This window comes from Pan paniscus, chromosome 3 (genome assembly GCF_029289425.2).
Source record: "Pan paniscus chromosome 3, NHGRI_mPanPan1-v2.0_pri, whole genome shotgun sequence".
NCBI lineage: Eukaryota > Metazoa > Chordata > Mammalia > Primates > Hominidae > Pan > Pan paniscus.
The window spans coordinates 163,751,537-163,765,234 of NC_073252.2; the positions used below are offsets into that span (position 1 = coordinate 163,751,537).

General features: G+C 32.7%; 1 protein-coding gene across 3 annotated transcripts in view; it reads left to right on the forward strand.

Moving 5' to 3' along the window:
* Positions 1 to 13,698, forward strand: part of TLL1 (tolloid like 1) — a 232,432-nt gene that overhangs the window by 127,891 nt on the left and 90,843 nt on the right. For all 3 annotated transcript variants that reach the window (XM_003821793.4, XM_063603976.1, XM_034959377.3), the window contains 2 exons: positions 3,928 to 4,106; positions 8,487 to 8,592. In XM_003821793.4, the coding sequence (XP_003821841.2) occupies positions 3,928 to 4,106; positions 8,487 to 8,592 (285 nt within the window). The remainder of the gene's footprint in view (positions 1 to 3,927; positions 4,107 to 8,486; positions 8,593 to 13,698) is intronic.

The window sequence follows — 13,698 nt, forward strand, 5'->3', positions numbered from 1 at the left end:
CACTTTTAGACCATCAGATTTCGTGAGAACTCCCTTATTATCACGAGAACAGCACAGGGGAGACCACCCCCCTGATCCAATCACTTCCCACCAGGTCGGTCCCTCGACATGTGGGGATTACAATTTGAGATGAGATTTGGGTTGGGACACAGAGCCAAACCATATCAGCCACAAAGTCCAGCTAATTTTTGTATTTTTTTTTTTGTAGAAATGAGGTTTCACCATGTTGCCCAGGCTGGTCTCAAACTCCTGGGCTCAAGTGATCCACCTGCCTCAGCCTCCCAAAGTTCTAGGATTACAAGCATGAGCCACCATGCTCAGCCCTGGAAAACTTATTAAATCAAAACAAAAAAGAAACTGAGTTATTTTAATGAAAAGGTAAATGGCGATTAACCTAAATAATTGAAACTATTTCAAATACAGCACATGAAAAGGCAGAACCGGTTCCACCTTCATGGATAATCTAATAGATTAGCTTCCAAAGGGGTTTTGTTCCAAAAGGGTCTGGTCTACCAAATAATGTTCCAAATGGGTTTTGTTCTACCAAACCAAGGCAAAAGTAGGAAGTAGCAGATTTTCATTTACCTGATTACCATCTATGACTTATGGAGAGGTGAGGCTTTTCTGTTGATAGGGAAAGTTTTTGCTCGATGCTACAGGTAGACCTTAAAATGTCCAAACTTTAAAAGTGGCACACAAATGAGAAACAAAAATCCAACAGCCGTATACAAGAAAACAGCATCAAACCTGGATGACATTAGAAACTAAGATAATATTTAGACATTTTAAAATCACATTAAAAATACATGTTACCCTTGTCTTTCCATGACTAATATTTGTCTAAGCATATATGTAGTTATTTTCTTAATCTGAGAGTCTAGAATTCATCTGTCCCCAAGACCTTTAATTAGTTGGGGATCAAAACACCACATTTTTGTTTTTTCACAGGACCATTGTAAAATAATACCTCTGAATAAGGCAGTGTGAAATCTATTTTTCCTTTCCAGTGTAAAACGTCATCTTATAGGAAATTGCTATGAGAGCAATTATGCTAAAAAGGATGTTTTAGATGAAATAAATTGACCACATTGCTTTACTGTCTCCCCCATTTTGACTTGCAAATAACTATATTCCCTGAATAAAGCCAGTAAGAATGACTCAATAGGGGTAATTTAGTTGCTGTATAATCATCAGATACTTCAGTTTCCTTACTATTGACTTAAGGTAGCAAATATTTTAGTTTAAATAGCTCCAAAATTTGAAATTTTTTTTTGTTTTTTTCTTCATCTAATATATTTTTAGGCATGTAATAATATTCAAATATATAATAAGTACCTATATATGAATTAAAGCATATTATTTGAACAAAAAACTACCTGGGGCAAAAACAAATTTCATTGATTCCTCTTTTCACCCACCAATCACCTCTTTCTTCTTTCTATTACTGATTTATTAAACTCAGTTAACTGCTATAATAAATTTGTAAATGATGAGTACAAATTAATTCATCTAACTGGCATAGTATGGATGAAAATTATTAGGCGTTTAAAGCCTACAGAAACAATTTGAAAATGGAAAAAAAGGGCAGGGGGAGAGGGAGATAGGGATTTATATTTGTGGAAAATCAAAAGGGCTGTCAAATGTCCTTATCCCAGAAATTGAAATAGTGAAATTCCTTTTAATCATTCGGTCAATTAGTTTTTGGCATTTTTCTCTTCCAATTTAATATATCAGAAGGGGTGGTTGGCAATGTCTGGTGCATCATGATCCCAACTATTCAAAGCCAACCATTTAGTGCCCTCTGTTGCTGTGCTATTGATGTTATTTTAATTTAAATTCTAATTATTACAGTTTTAGATATATTTATAATTGTAGCTACTATAATATTATGCCATTTAAAATTTATTTTAAAGTGGGCATCCTGTGTGCTCAGTCTTTCCCACCCTGTGTCCCAAGAACATTTGGGACTGTCATACACTCACACACTTACACTTGCACACACACACAATGACTAGATGGAACTTCTATATTTTGGATAGAAAAATATCATTTTTTCTATCCATTGAGGCTGGCCACAATGGCCCACACTTGTAATCCAAGCACTTTGAGAGACCAAGACAGGTGGATCACCTGAGGTCAGGAGTTCAAGACCAGCCTGGGCAACACAGTGAAACCCCATCTCTACTAAAAATACAAAAATTAGCCGGGCGTGGTGGCAGGTGCATGTAATCCCAGCTACTCCAGAGGCTGTCAGGAGAATCACTTGAACATGGGAGGCAAAGTTTGTAGTGGGCCGATTGTGCCACTGCACATCAGCCTGGGTGACAAAGCAAAACTCCATCTCAAAAAAAAAAAAAAAAAGAAAAATGTCATTGAATATGTATAAATATCAATCAATTGATGAAAATTTGCAGAAAGACTTTCCTGGATGTTTCACATTCTATTTGACAGTCCAGGAGATTCTTTCAGATGATGAAATAAAAAATCAATCTCAATTATTAGACTGCTCATTTGACACAAATCATAAATATCATTCATTATACTACTCCCAGTTGTTGATTTTTCTTTACTACTTGTCTTAGTCTAATCAGGCTGTTATAACAAAATGTCTTAGACTGGGTGGCTTTTAAACAACAAACATTTATTTCTCACAGTTCTGGAGACGGGGCACTGCAGAATTGGTGTCTGGTAAGGGCCTGCTCTGGTGCATAGATGGATGTGAGATGTGTTTTTGCTGTGTTCTCACATGTCAGATGGGGTCAGGGGAGCTCTCTGGGGCCTTTTTATAAAGGCAGTGATCTCTTTATAAAGTCAGAGTCCTCCTGATCCTCAAATCACCTTCTAAGGGCTCTGCCTTCAAATACTATCACCATGAAGATCAGGTTTCAACATGTGAATTGTGGGGGGATATAATATTCAGTTCCTAGCACCAGTTAACTGTTAACCTTACTTAATTCATCTTTTGAAAATAATGTTCTTTCCTTTCTTTTTTTCTTTTTTAAGAGACGGGGTCTTACTCTGTTGCCCAGGCTGGAGCGCAGTGGTACGATCCTAGCTCACTGCAGACTCAAACTCCTGGGCTCAAGTCATCCCTCCACCTCAGCCTCTGAAGTAGCTAGGATTACAGGTTTGCGCCACTATGCCCAGCTAATTTTTGAATTTTTTGTAGAGATGGGGTCTTACCATGTTTCCTAGGCTGGTCTCAAACTCCCGACCTCAAACAGTCCTCCCAGGTTGGCCTTCCGAAGTGCTAGGATTACAGGCATGAGCCACTGCAACCAGCCAAAAGTAATTTTCTTTAATTAACTTCTTCTTTGAAACGTTTCTTTTATTAACAAAATTCTTCCATGAGTAGAAAAAGTAATTTCTTCTTTTTGATAAACCAACATCTTTCATAAATAAGTTTAACTCTCTTTTTCTCAAAGAGGAAAAATAAACTTTCTTTACTTTTATATTTAGTACTGAAATAATATTGAATTATTGTCAGATAACCACACTGACAAAGTAGTAACCTAAGTAATTAATATGAATTCTGAGGATAAAATTATATTAGAAATAAATGTGTATTGATGGCTTCAGCTTAACTATATGTCTTAGAAATACAACATCGTCATCATGATATAAGTGTCATCACCATGATAATTAGTTTATTTTCTGATGTATTTCTGAATGCTTCTAAAAATGATGTAAGCATATTTTCTAATATATAGATAATTACAAAAGCACTTGAACTGATTATTTGGAAACTTCTGTTGAACTTAAATTTGAAAGGATACCAGAAACTAGTCATATGTAGTAATAAGAGGTTGTTCTGCTCCTGAATGTGTCAGACTTTATAGCTCATCACTATTTACAAAAAATTCACCATATTGTCAGTTGTCCAGCACCACCTTTCCACCACCATCTCCACTTTCTCTTTTATTCCAGATGCTGCTCCTATGTAGGTCGGCGAGGAAATGGACCTCAGGCAATCTCTATTGGCAAGAACTGTGATAAATTTGGGATTGTTGTTCATGAATTGGGCCATGTGATAGGCTTTTGGCATGAACACACACGACCAGATCGAGATAACCACGTAACTATCATAAGAGAAAACATCCAGCCAGGTGAGAGGCATAGAATGTGTTGGGTTTAAAGCTGACTGGGTATCTTTGAATTGTATTTATGCAGTTTATTATTTCACTTTCCCAAAAATGTAAACTGATATTTTTGATATGATAGAGTAACATTTTGCTTGATTAAAAATCACCCATGATGATTTTATATTTTAATTTTTTTTCCTGGAGACTGTGTGATTTCATGCATTTTTAAGACTTGCTTTCTTTTTTAAGATTTAGCTGTTTTATTTCTAAACTTTGGTGCTTTCCAAGAATGGGTGTGAGCTATTGAGCCATAAATTAATATTATTAAATGTTTCTTTTTTACTGAAGCATTTTTTGTACTTAGTTCTATAATTTATGTTATAAGGATTTTAAAAAGGCCCGGGGTTTGCCATAAAACGTGCTGCTACCATAGGAATCTGTGTTATACCAGGTACAATTTCTGGAGAAAATCCAGTGAAATGAGTCATTTCCAAGCTAATATAAATAGTTTTTTCTGAGATTTTCCTCTTAAACCTGACTACCCTAAAGACAAATTCTTAGGAAAATTTTCAGTAATTGAAATATAATTTCTACTTAAAACCTATTTTTGTCTGATAGTTGATATTTGATAATGGCCTCAATGTAAGACTTTTTATTTAACTTTTACATGCATAAAGATCAGTATATTTCAGTTGCCGAAAAATATTCTGTTGTTTGGAATTTTCTTGTAAGGTATTTTAAGCATAAGCAAAGTAAAAATGTGTTTTTATTTTCTTATTCATGATCAGTTTTGTTACAAACATTGAATTCCTTCTGTAATTAACAATACTGATCTCTTTATTTGCTCATTATATATTTGATGCCAATTATTTATTGAGCCAATGTTAGGCGTTGAAGATACTGTCATGGAAAATACAAAGTTTAGTGTGGGATATGTGCAGATATATAAATGATTGCAAGTGAGTGAGAAAAGTGACAGTAGTTAGTAATATATGTTGAGAATACCGTAGAGTCCAAGCAAGGCATGACGAAAAGTGCCTTAGTGAGTCAAGGGAGTTGTAAAGGAATGGAAATTTAGAAGTAAAGCAGAAGTATTTCAGGCGGACAGAAGAGTGATTAAATTTCAAGCGAAAAGGACTTCATGAGCAAAGCTACAATTACAGAAAATTGAATTATTTTTATGTGACCATTATGGTTGATGGTAAGTTACAAGTGGGAGATTAGTTGGTATCTTATCCTTTACTTAGAAAAGATTCTCTATGATGTAAACCTGGGGAGGAAATTCAGGTTTTATTCTCTAGCTAGTGGGGAATAATTAAAGGATTATAAGCAGGAAAAGTTCAGATTAAAATAAAGAGAACTCATTTTCCCAGTCAGACTTATAGCAATCGTTAACTGGGTGGTGGGGGAGGGGGTGTGCCTGAAGTCCAGGAAACCTAATAGAAATCTAAATAAATAGGTATGAGAGGTGAATAAGTTCTTAGGGTAGTACACATCAAGAGGAAGAAGAGGAAATAGTCTTTCAAAAATATTTTAAGAGGAATATCATCATGTGAGGGGAAATCTTCAAAAGTTTTCTTCTTAGGCAACAAGACGAATGTTGGTACCATCACATGAAACATTTGAGATATTGAAATATTGATAAAACAGCATGTTTTTGAGAAAGAGAAGGACAAATAATGATTCAATTTAGCATATCCTTGAATTTAAAAAACCTTTGTATGATCCTTATTTTGTAGAGAAAGGAAAGGTGAGTCTGGACTTCAGGATGTATCTAAAGATAAAAATTGGACATAGATTTGACTAATTAGGGAAAAACTGGGTGGAGAAGAAAAAAAGGTTGAGACTATAAAATGGGTAAAAACAATATTTAAGCAATACTTGGTAGAGTATGTCCTAAAAGACTAAGAAGGTATTGCCTGAAAGGTAAGAGAAAAATCAGTGGATTGTGGTGTCCTAGAAGCCAAGGAAATAAATAATTTGAAGAATGGCGAAGTGATCTGTAGGGTTAGATATCAAAATAAGTTTAAAAAAAGTATTCTTCTCTATATAGAAGACTCTAATGAATAAGCCGACTATCAAGATTCGTCCTATATATCACTAGGAGGGAAATAAAGAGGAAATAAATCTGAAAATTATTTCAACTACCACATAAATGAGAACTTTGCTGTTACCAAGAGTTATTAGTGTTTTCTATTTGCCAAACATTTTATTACTTGGAAAAAATTTATAAAAGATGTAACTTTCAAAAATGGTTTTTACTCTTAAAAATAGGATCCTGTTTCAATCTAAATATGTACCTGAAACAAGGGGAAGTGTATATAAAGTGTAGTATAAATAAATGTGCAATCCTAAAACAGTGCTAAGGAAATTATGGTTTGTAATATTTTCTTTTGACCAAACATTATGGCCAACAGAAAAAAATCTATTGGGTGAGATTTCCTGAATGATGGGAACCACTGTAACAGAGCAATTCCAGTATAAAAGTGTTCATGTTGAAGATTAATCTTCAACAAATTTATGATTTGCTGTCACTCAGAAACTTAAGATCAAGTCTTAGTCAAGGGTGATGTCTAATAAGCACAAACTTTGGCTTCACATTTATATGCAAAATCAGTGATTATGATAGGAACCAAATTGGTATAAGGATTGGGTTACTCTAGTCCATGTTAGAATATGATTTCAAGAAGGAGGCTTGCCATTTTTAAAATTGTCAAATGTGGTTTCCCTTAGTGCTATGTATTCTGCTTCTCTTTCCTTTCATGTAATAAGTCTACTTTTCTTTTATTTGGGCTGTGTATGGCTATGTTGTTTTTAACTAACAAAAATTGTTGTGTCATATACACGTTAAGTTCTCAAGTTAGATGCATTAAAATGTATTGCTGAAGTTGTGTAATGTTCTACTTTCAGAAATTTTTATGGAATATTTTGCTTTAGTTAGAGAATCTGGTCCCATATTAAGTTCTAAATTGAAATCTTACAGGTAAATAAGTATAAAATTAGATCCATAGCTTTTTGAAAATCTGATCATAGATTTGTTATATTAGACTTCAGATTCCTTATGAGACAGGTGTTTTAACAGTTGCCTCTATCATGGGTTGAAGAGTATGTTGAATATTTCCCAAGAATGGTTGTAACATAAATAGACCTATCAGAGATTTGTGGAGCACGTATTTCATTATAAGGTCTGGTTAGTTAATTTTAAATTATGTATTGTGTAAATTCATTCAAAGACAGACTAAAACACCTTGTTCTGGGACTTGGGTTCTGTAACTTCAGGTTGATTCTTCATTCTTAATTCTCAAGTGAATACCCCACATTTCCTTTATCACGTATTGAAGAGACATAACTCAATTTCTTTATTGCCTTTAGAAAATTCTGTATTAATGGGATCTTTTTATATTTGATTGAAATATGACAATTGGAATTAAAAACCTAAGTAGATGAATGGCATAATAGTTCCATTTTTAGCTTCAAAAGTGAATTTGGAATTCCTGTAGCTCATCTTTCTTTGTATTTTGATGTTTCAAAGCTTTTTGTTACCTAAGTGATATGATTTGTACAATCTTTGGGTACTTAAATTGTGAAAACTGAGTCACCAAAGCTTAAACTCTGTTTTAAGAAATGTGTCTTTCCGGAATCATTGAATTTAAGTCTGTGTTCTTTTCAAATTTTGAGAAATAATACTACAATACAGATACAAACAGGCAATTGAAAAATCTGTTAAAAATGAAGATGTCCAGAAGTTAAACTAACAGATGTGGAAATTTGGAAAAGCATTTACGTTCTGAAGCATGTTCTTCTTAATCTCAAAGGAGAACTGCCTTTTCATCAAGAATAAACTTGTTTCATTTTTAAATGAAAGTAGAGAATTTGCTGTTACTGTTTTATCTTGAGTGATGAAATCGTGGAGCAAAAGCCTGCAGAGTTCTGTTTAACTAATATTGCTTTTATATCTTCTCCTATTGTTTCATAGAAAGGATCTAAACCAAATAGGAAGATGATTTTTGTATGACCTGGCAAACCTAGTCATAAAAATGGGAAACTCATTAGATAAAAACATAACTTTTTGTAATTATTTGTACATTACCAAAAGTGCAGTAAGATTTTAAAGAAATAAATATTATGAGGTGGTAAAAGAGCATACATATAAAACAAAGTATGCTTTTTCGTAGTCCACCTTTTTGCAGAAATTAACAGTTTGTTCCAATTCAATATTGCTTTTCAATATGATGGTAGAGTGAAGACAGATGCTTTCTGCATGTGCCTATGTGTTTTGTATGTAAATTCGATCAGCAAGATCAGTCATTTCACAAAGAACAGATGCAGGTGTAGGAAAGGCCTTCTGGTCTATTTTCTGTCAGTTAAAAGGCTTCTGAGATTTTGTTTATCCCTGGTTCTTAGGTCAAGAGTACAATTTTCTGAAGATGGAGCCTGGAGAAGTAAACTCACTTGGAGAAAGATATGATTTTGACAGTATCATGCACTATGCCAGGAACACCTTCTCAAGGTTGGAGTCTCAGGTTATACCTTTTGACTTTTAATTCCTTTCCTCCATGTGGCTCCTCACAAAGCTATGCCTGACGTTAGAACTACAATTACTTTCAAATATTGCTACCTAACTGCAGAAAGTAGAAAAATAATTCATGAACATTTATAGACAAGAGCAAGTATTTAAAAGGCATTTTAAAAATATATTTTTAAATTCTCTACCAAATATATGAATTTAATATATAAAATTTATACCAATAAGATGGCATAAATTATGTAAATAATTTTATATTCCTAAATCATTAAAAAGTTGAATTAAAAGCATTACCAAACCAATCAGCATGTTAAATTGGCAAAGAATTGTTTAATGAAAATTGGATATTCATAAGCTAAATAGGTTATTTAGCAGTTCTGTTAAAATGTCACAATCTAGGCGACTTGTGCTTTATACTGTGTATTTTCTACTGCTCAAGTGCAACTTACACTCAAAAATTGATATTACTAAATGAATTGTCAAATAACAAATTAGAAACATAGCTTACCTCATATAATTTAGAATTATAGTTCATCACTCATTAACCCTAAAATTATGTCATTAATGACTTAAAGCTACTTTTAAAGAATGCAATAAATTTGGGTTTTGATCTACTTCATTCTAAAGATGATGTCATCAAGCAAATAGTTCCCAGGTAAGGAATTTGGAACTGTTAAACCATTGAATTCGCCCCTTTTTCCAATTATGCCCATTTTATGCTCGTATGTCATTTCAACTCTTTTTTTTTTTTTTTGCCCACTTATGTCCATTTCACAGTTCATTGACATCTATTTCTGAAGGCAAGGTCAGGAAAAGGGAAAAATATTCAAATGTATTAAGCTGCTTTTATAAAACTTTCTTGGTAAAAAGTAGAGAAGGGTGTGTAAATGAAACCTTAATACTTGGACACATTTATTAATTATCCATTTTTTCCAAACCAAAGTTTATTATTTAAAAAATTTGTGTTAACCGTATTTTTAAAATTACGCCTTTCTAAAGCATCTATTATTTATAGACATATGCATTCATTTGTTAAAATATAATTAACTGTCCAAATGTTTATTTTTTTCTAGAATATGAATTTAAGTTTTGATAGAAATACATGCTTAGTAATTTGACCTGAAATTAATCATAAAGAGTTACAGAATTTTATTTTCTGGTAAATGCTTGGAATGGAGTTTTCCATAAAACATTTAACAAATGGATATTTAGGTTCCAGTTCAGTCGAAGTGCCTCTCTTCTGCTACTGAATTATATTGTTTAGAACTAACCTGAGTTTTGGTTCCTTGGAACAGAGAAGGTACTGGAGAGTAGAGAAAAACAATTTATTCTTTTTGTCCTTCACAGATAATAAATCTTTAGCAAAGTTCTAAATGTATGTTTCCCCTTATTCTATACTTTTTTCCATGTTACATTGTGTATTTTCCCATAAATTAATCTGCTCTTGTTGACCGTAGTCCACCTCACCCACACCTGCTTGTGAGTTGAATGCCAATCAGCCTTTGTTTATTACTTATCTTATTGTTTCAAAACCATCCTATGCATTTTTCATAAATAAACTCAATACTTTTACAATACAGGAGATCATATCCACCTGTTAGAAGGATAGCCTGATTGTTTCATTCACGTTATTTTGTTTTTTAAGTCTTTAAAGAAGCTGTTTATTAACTTATATTTAAATGATTTTCAGGAAAAGAAAAATTTGACATAGGTCTCATTCTGCTACTCCCTCAAAGTTTTTGAAATTTCTTTTTTTTTCAATTATGGAAAAACACAAAACATCAAATTTACCGTCCTAACCATTTTAGGCATACAAGTCAGTAGTGTTATTTAAGTATATTGACATTGTAAAACAGATGTCCATAACTTATTCATCTTGCAAAACGTAAACTCTATATCTATTAAACAACTTCTCTTTTCTACCTCTTCTCAGCCTCTTGCAATCACCATTCTATTTCCTGTTTATATATTTGACTACTTTTGATATTGTATATAACTGGAGACATATAGTATTTGTCCTTTTGTGATTGGCTTATTTCACTCAGCATTGTTTCCTCAAGGTTGATCTATGTTGTAGCATGTGAAAGTATTTTCTCACTTTTAAGGCCAAATAATATTCCACTGTAAGTATATATCACATTTTGTTTATCTTGTCATCCATCAGTGAGCATTTGTGTAGCTTCTGCCTCTTGTGAATAATGCTGATATGAACATGGGTGTGCAAATATCTCTCCAGCACGTTATTTTTTCTTATTTGAATAGTAGCCATTCTGAGTGTGATGTCATATCTCATTGTGGTTTTGACTTAACATTTCTCTGATGATTAGTGAACATCTTTTTATATGCTCGGTGGCATTTGTATATCATCTTTGGAGAAATCTTTATTTAAGTCCTATGCCCATGTCTAAATCAGGTTATTTGATTATTTTGTTGTTGAGTAGTAGAAGTTCTTTGTATATTCTGATTAAACCACTTAATTTATATATGTATATATATAAATATAAATATTGGAAAATTTTTTTCCATTTCGTAGGTTGCCTTTTCATTCAGTTGGCTGTGTCCTTTGATGTACACAATGCTGTATGTTTGATGTCATCCTGTTTGTCTATTTTGGTTTTATTGACTGTGCTTTCTGTGACATATCCAAGAAATCCTGGTCACATGCAACACCATGAAGCTTTCCCCTTGTGTTTTATTCTAGAAGTTGTATAGTTTGGGTCTTATGTTTATTTATTTAATGCATTGAGTTAATTTTTTAAAGTGTTTTTTTTTTAAAAGAGACCAATTTTATTATTCTATATGTAGATATCCAGTTTTCTCAGTGTCATTTGTTGAAAAAACTGTCATTTCCTAATTGAGGAATCTTGACACCCTTGTCAAAGATAATATGATCTTGTACATGATGGTTTATTTCTGTGCTCTCTCTTTTATTTCACCAGTCTATAGATCTGTCTTTATACCAATACTGCACTGTTTTGATTACTGTAGCTTTGTAATATGTTTTGAAATCAGTTCTGCAAAGTTGGAGTGTGAATTTTTCAAATATTTTTTCTTTTTCAAAACTGTTTTAGCTATTTGGTGTATCTTGAGATCATATAGGATTTTTAGGATAAATTTTTCTATTTCAGCAAAAAAAATGTTGTTGGGATTCTGATAGAAATTGCATTGAATCTGTAGATCACTTTGGATGTATTAACATCTTAACAGTGTTAAGTGTTTCAATTCAGGAACAAGGGATCTTTGTCTCTTCTTTAATTTCTTTCAGCAGTGTCTTTAGTTTTCAGTGTAAAATCTTTTGCTTCTTTGGTTAAGTTTATTTCTAAGGTTTTTTTTATGCTGTTGTAAATGGAATCAGTTACCTTTTGGATTGTTTGTTGTAAATGCATAAAAATGCAGCTATTTTTGCATTTTGATTTTATATCCCATGACTTTGCTTAATTCGTTGACTGGTTCTAACAGGGATTTTGTGTGTGTGTGTGGAACAGTTAGAATCTTCTGTGTATAAGATCAAGTCATTTCCAAACAGTGAGAATTTTACTTCTTTCTGTCCAATTTGGATGGTTTTTTTTTATTTTATTTTTTCTCGTTGTCCTGGCTGGGGCTTTCAGTACTGTGTTGAATATAAGTGACAAGGGTGGGCATCCTTGCCTTGTTCCTTATCTTAAAAGAAAATATTTCAGGTTTTCACCATTGATTATGACATTAGGTGTGGGATTTTTATATATAGTTTTTATTATGTTGAGGTAGCTTCCTCCTATTCCTAGATTTTTGTGTGTTTATTATGAAAGGGTGTTGAATCTGTCAAATGCTTCTTCTATATCAACTAACATGATCATATGGTTTTTGTTCTTTATTCTGTTAATGTAAGTATTTGAAGTTTCTTAGTTTTAAAAATTCTGAATTCACAGAGTCTATAAAAGTTCCAATTGTTTTTATGATGTTGCCCATCAATATATTTAGGAAATCACTTATGGGAAGAATAGGAATGTATCTATAGGGTCTTTATATGAGTGACTATTTTGTAATATACATGCTTCTGAAATGGTGAATACTTGGTTAGTACTGAAGTACTACAGAAATTTAATACTCCATTAATTTGGGTTTATGTAATTAATGTATCTGTTGACTCATGCCTCAAGTTACAAGGCCTTTCTCAATGCTACCTTGTAACTCATTTCTTTTTCAATTACACTGGCCTACCTGGAGTGGTTTCTTATGAAATATGCACAGATCTCACTTTTGATGGTCAATTCCCATAAATCACTAGCTCTACTTCTCTCCTGTCTTTTCAGACAATGTACATATGGAGTTATGTAGATGATTAGATCTTGTAGTAAAGAGTTCCAGTCTCCCTATTTGAGTTAGTGTTATCTGTAGATTAGTGCCCTTTCCCTTACCTTGGAGCTAGGGCAGTTAGTAATAAAATTGCTCATAGATCATATTACTCCTCTGCTTACCATTTTCCTATAGATTAACAGTTGTCCTCAGAGTAAAAGTTAAATTATCTGGCTGGTGCTCAGACATTTTAGGGGTCCTCTCATTTCTGAGCTGTTGTGTTTCTTGTTCTTTCTGTCTGGAAACACTGTACTGCCCGTTACCCATATTTCTCTGATCTTCACTTTCTTCATGTGTGACTAAAATGTCAATTTTCAAGTGAGTTTCACTTTGATCACTCTATTTAAAAGCAACCCATCACTGCACAATCAATATCCATCTTCTCACCTTTATTTTTCTCGATAGTACCTATTACTACCTGGATTATTAATCATTTGTTTAATGTCTCTTTCCTCATATTTGAATATTAGAATCATAAAGGAAGGAATTTCTGTTTGTTTTATTTACTGCTACAAATCCAGACCTAGAACTATTTCCTAATGGAGGCTAAGTAGAGCTGAAAATGCTGTTCTTTTAATGCAAACGTTAGTTTAAATGCATTAAATTCATTTATAAGTTTTGGAAGGAAGTGCTCCATCATTTTCTCAATTTAAAAGATATTATAAAATTTTATTTCTTAATTTAAAATATGTTTATAGAAAGGTTTTTTGTTGTTGTTTGTTTTTGGTAAATCCACAAACACACAACTCATACTTC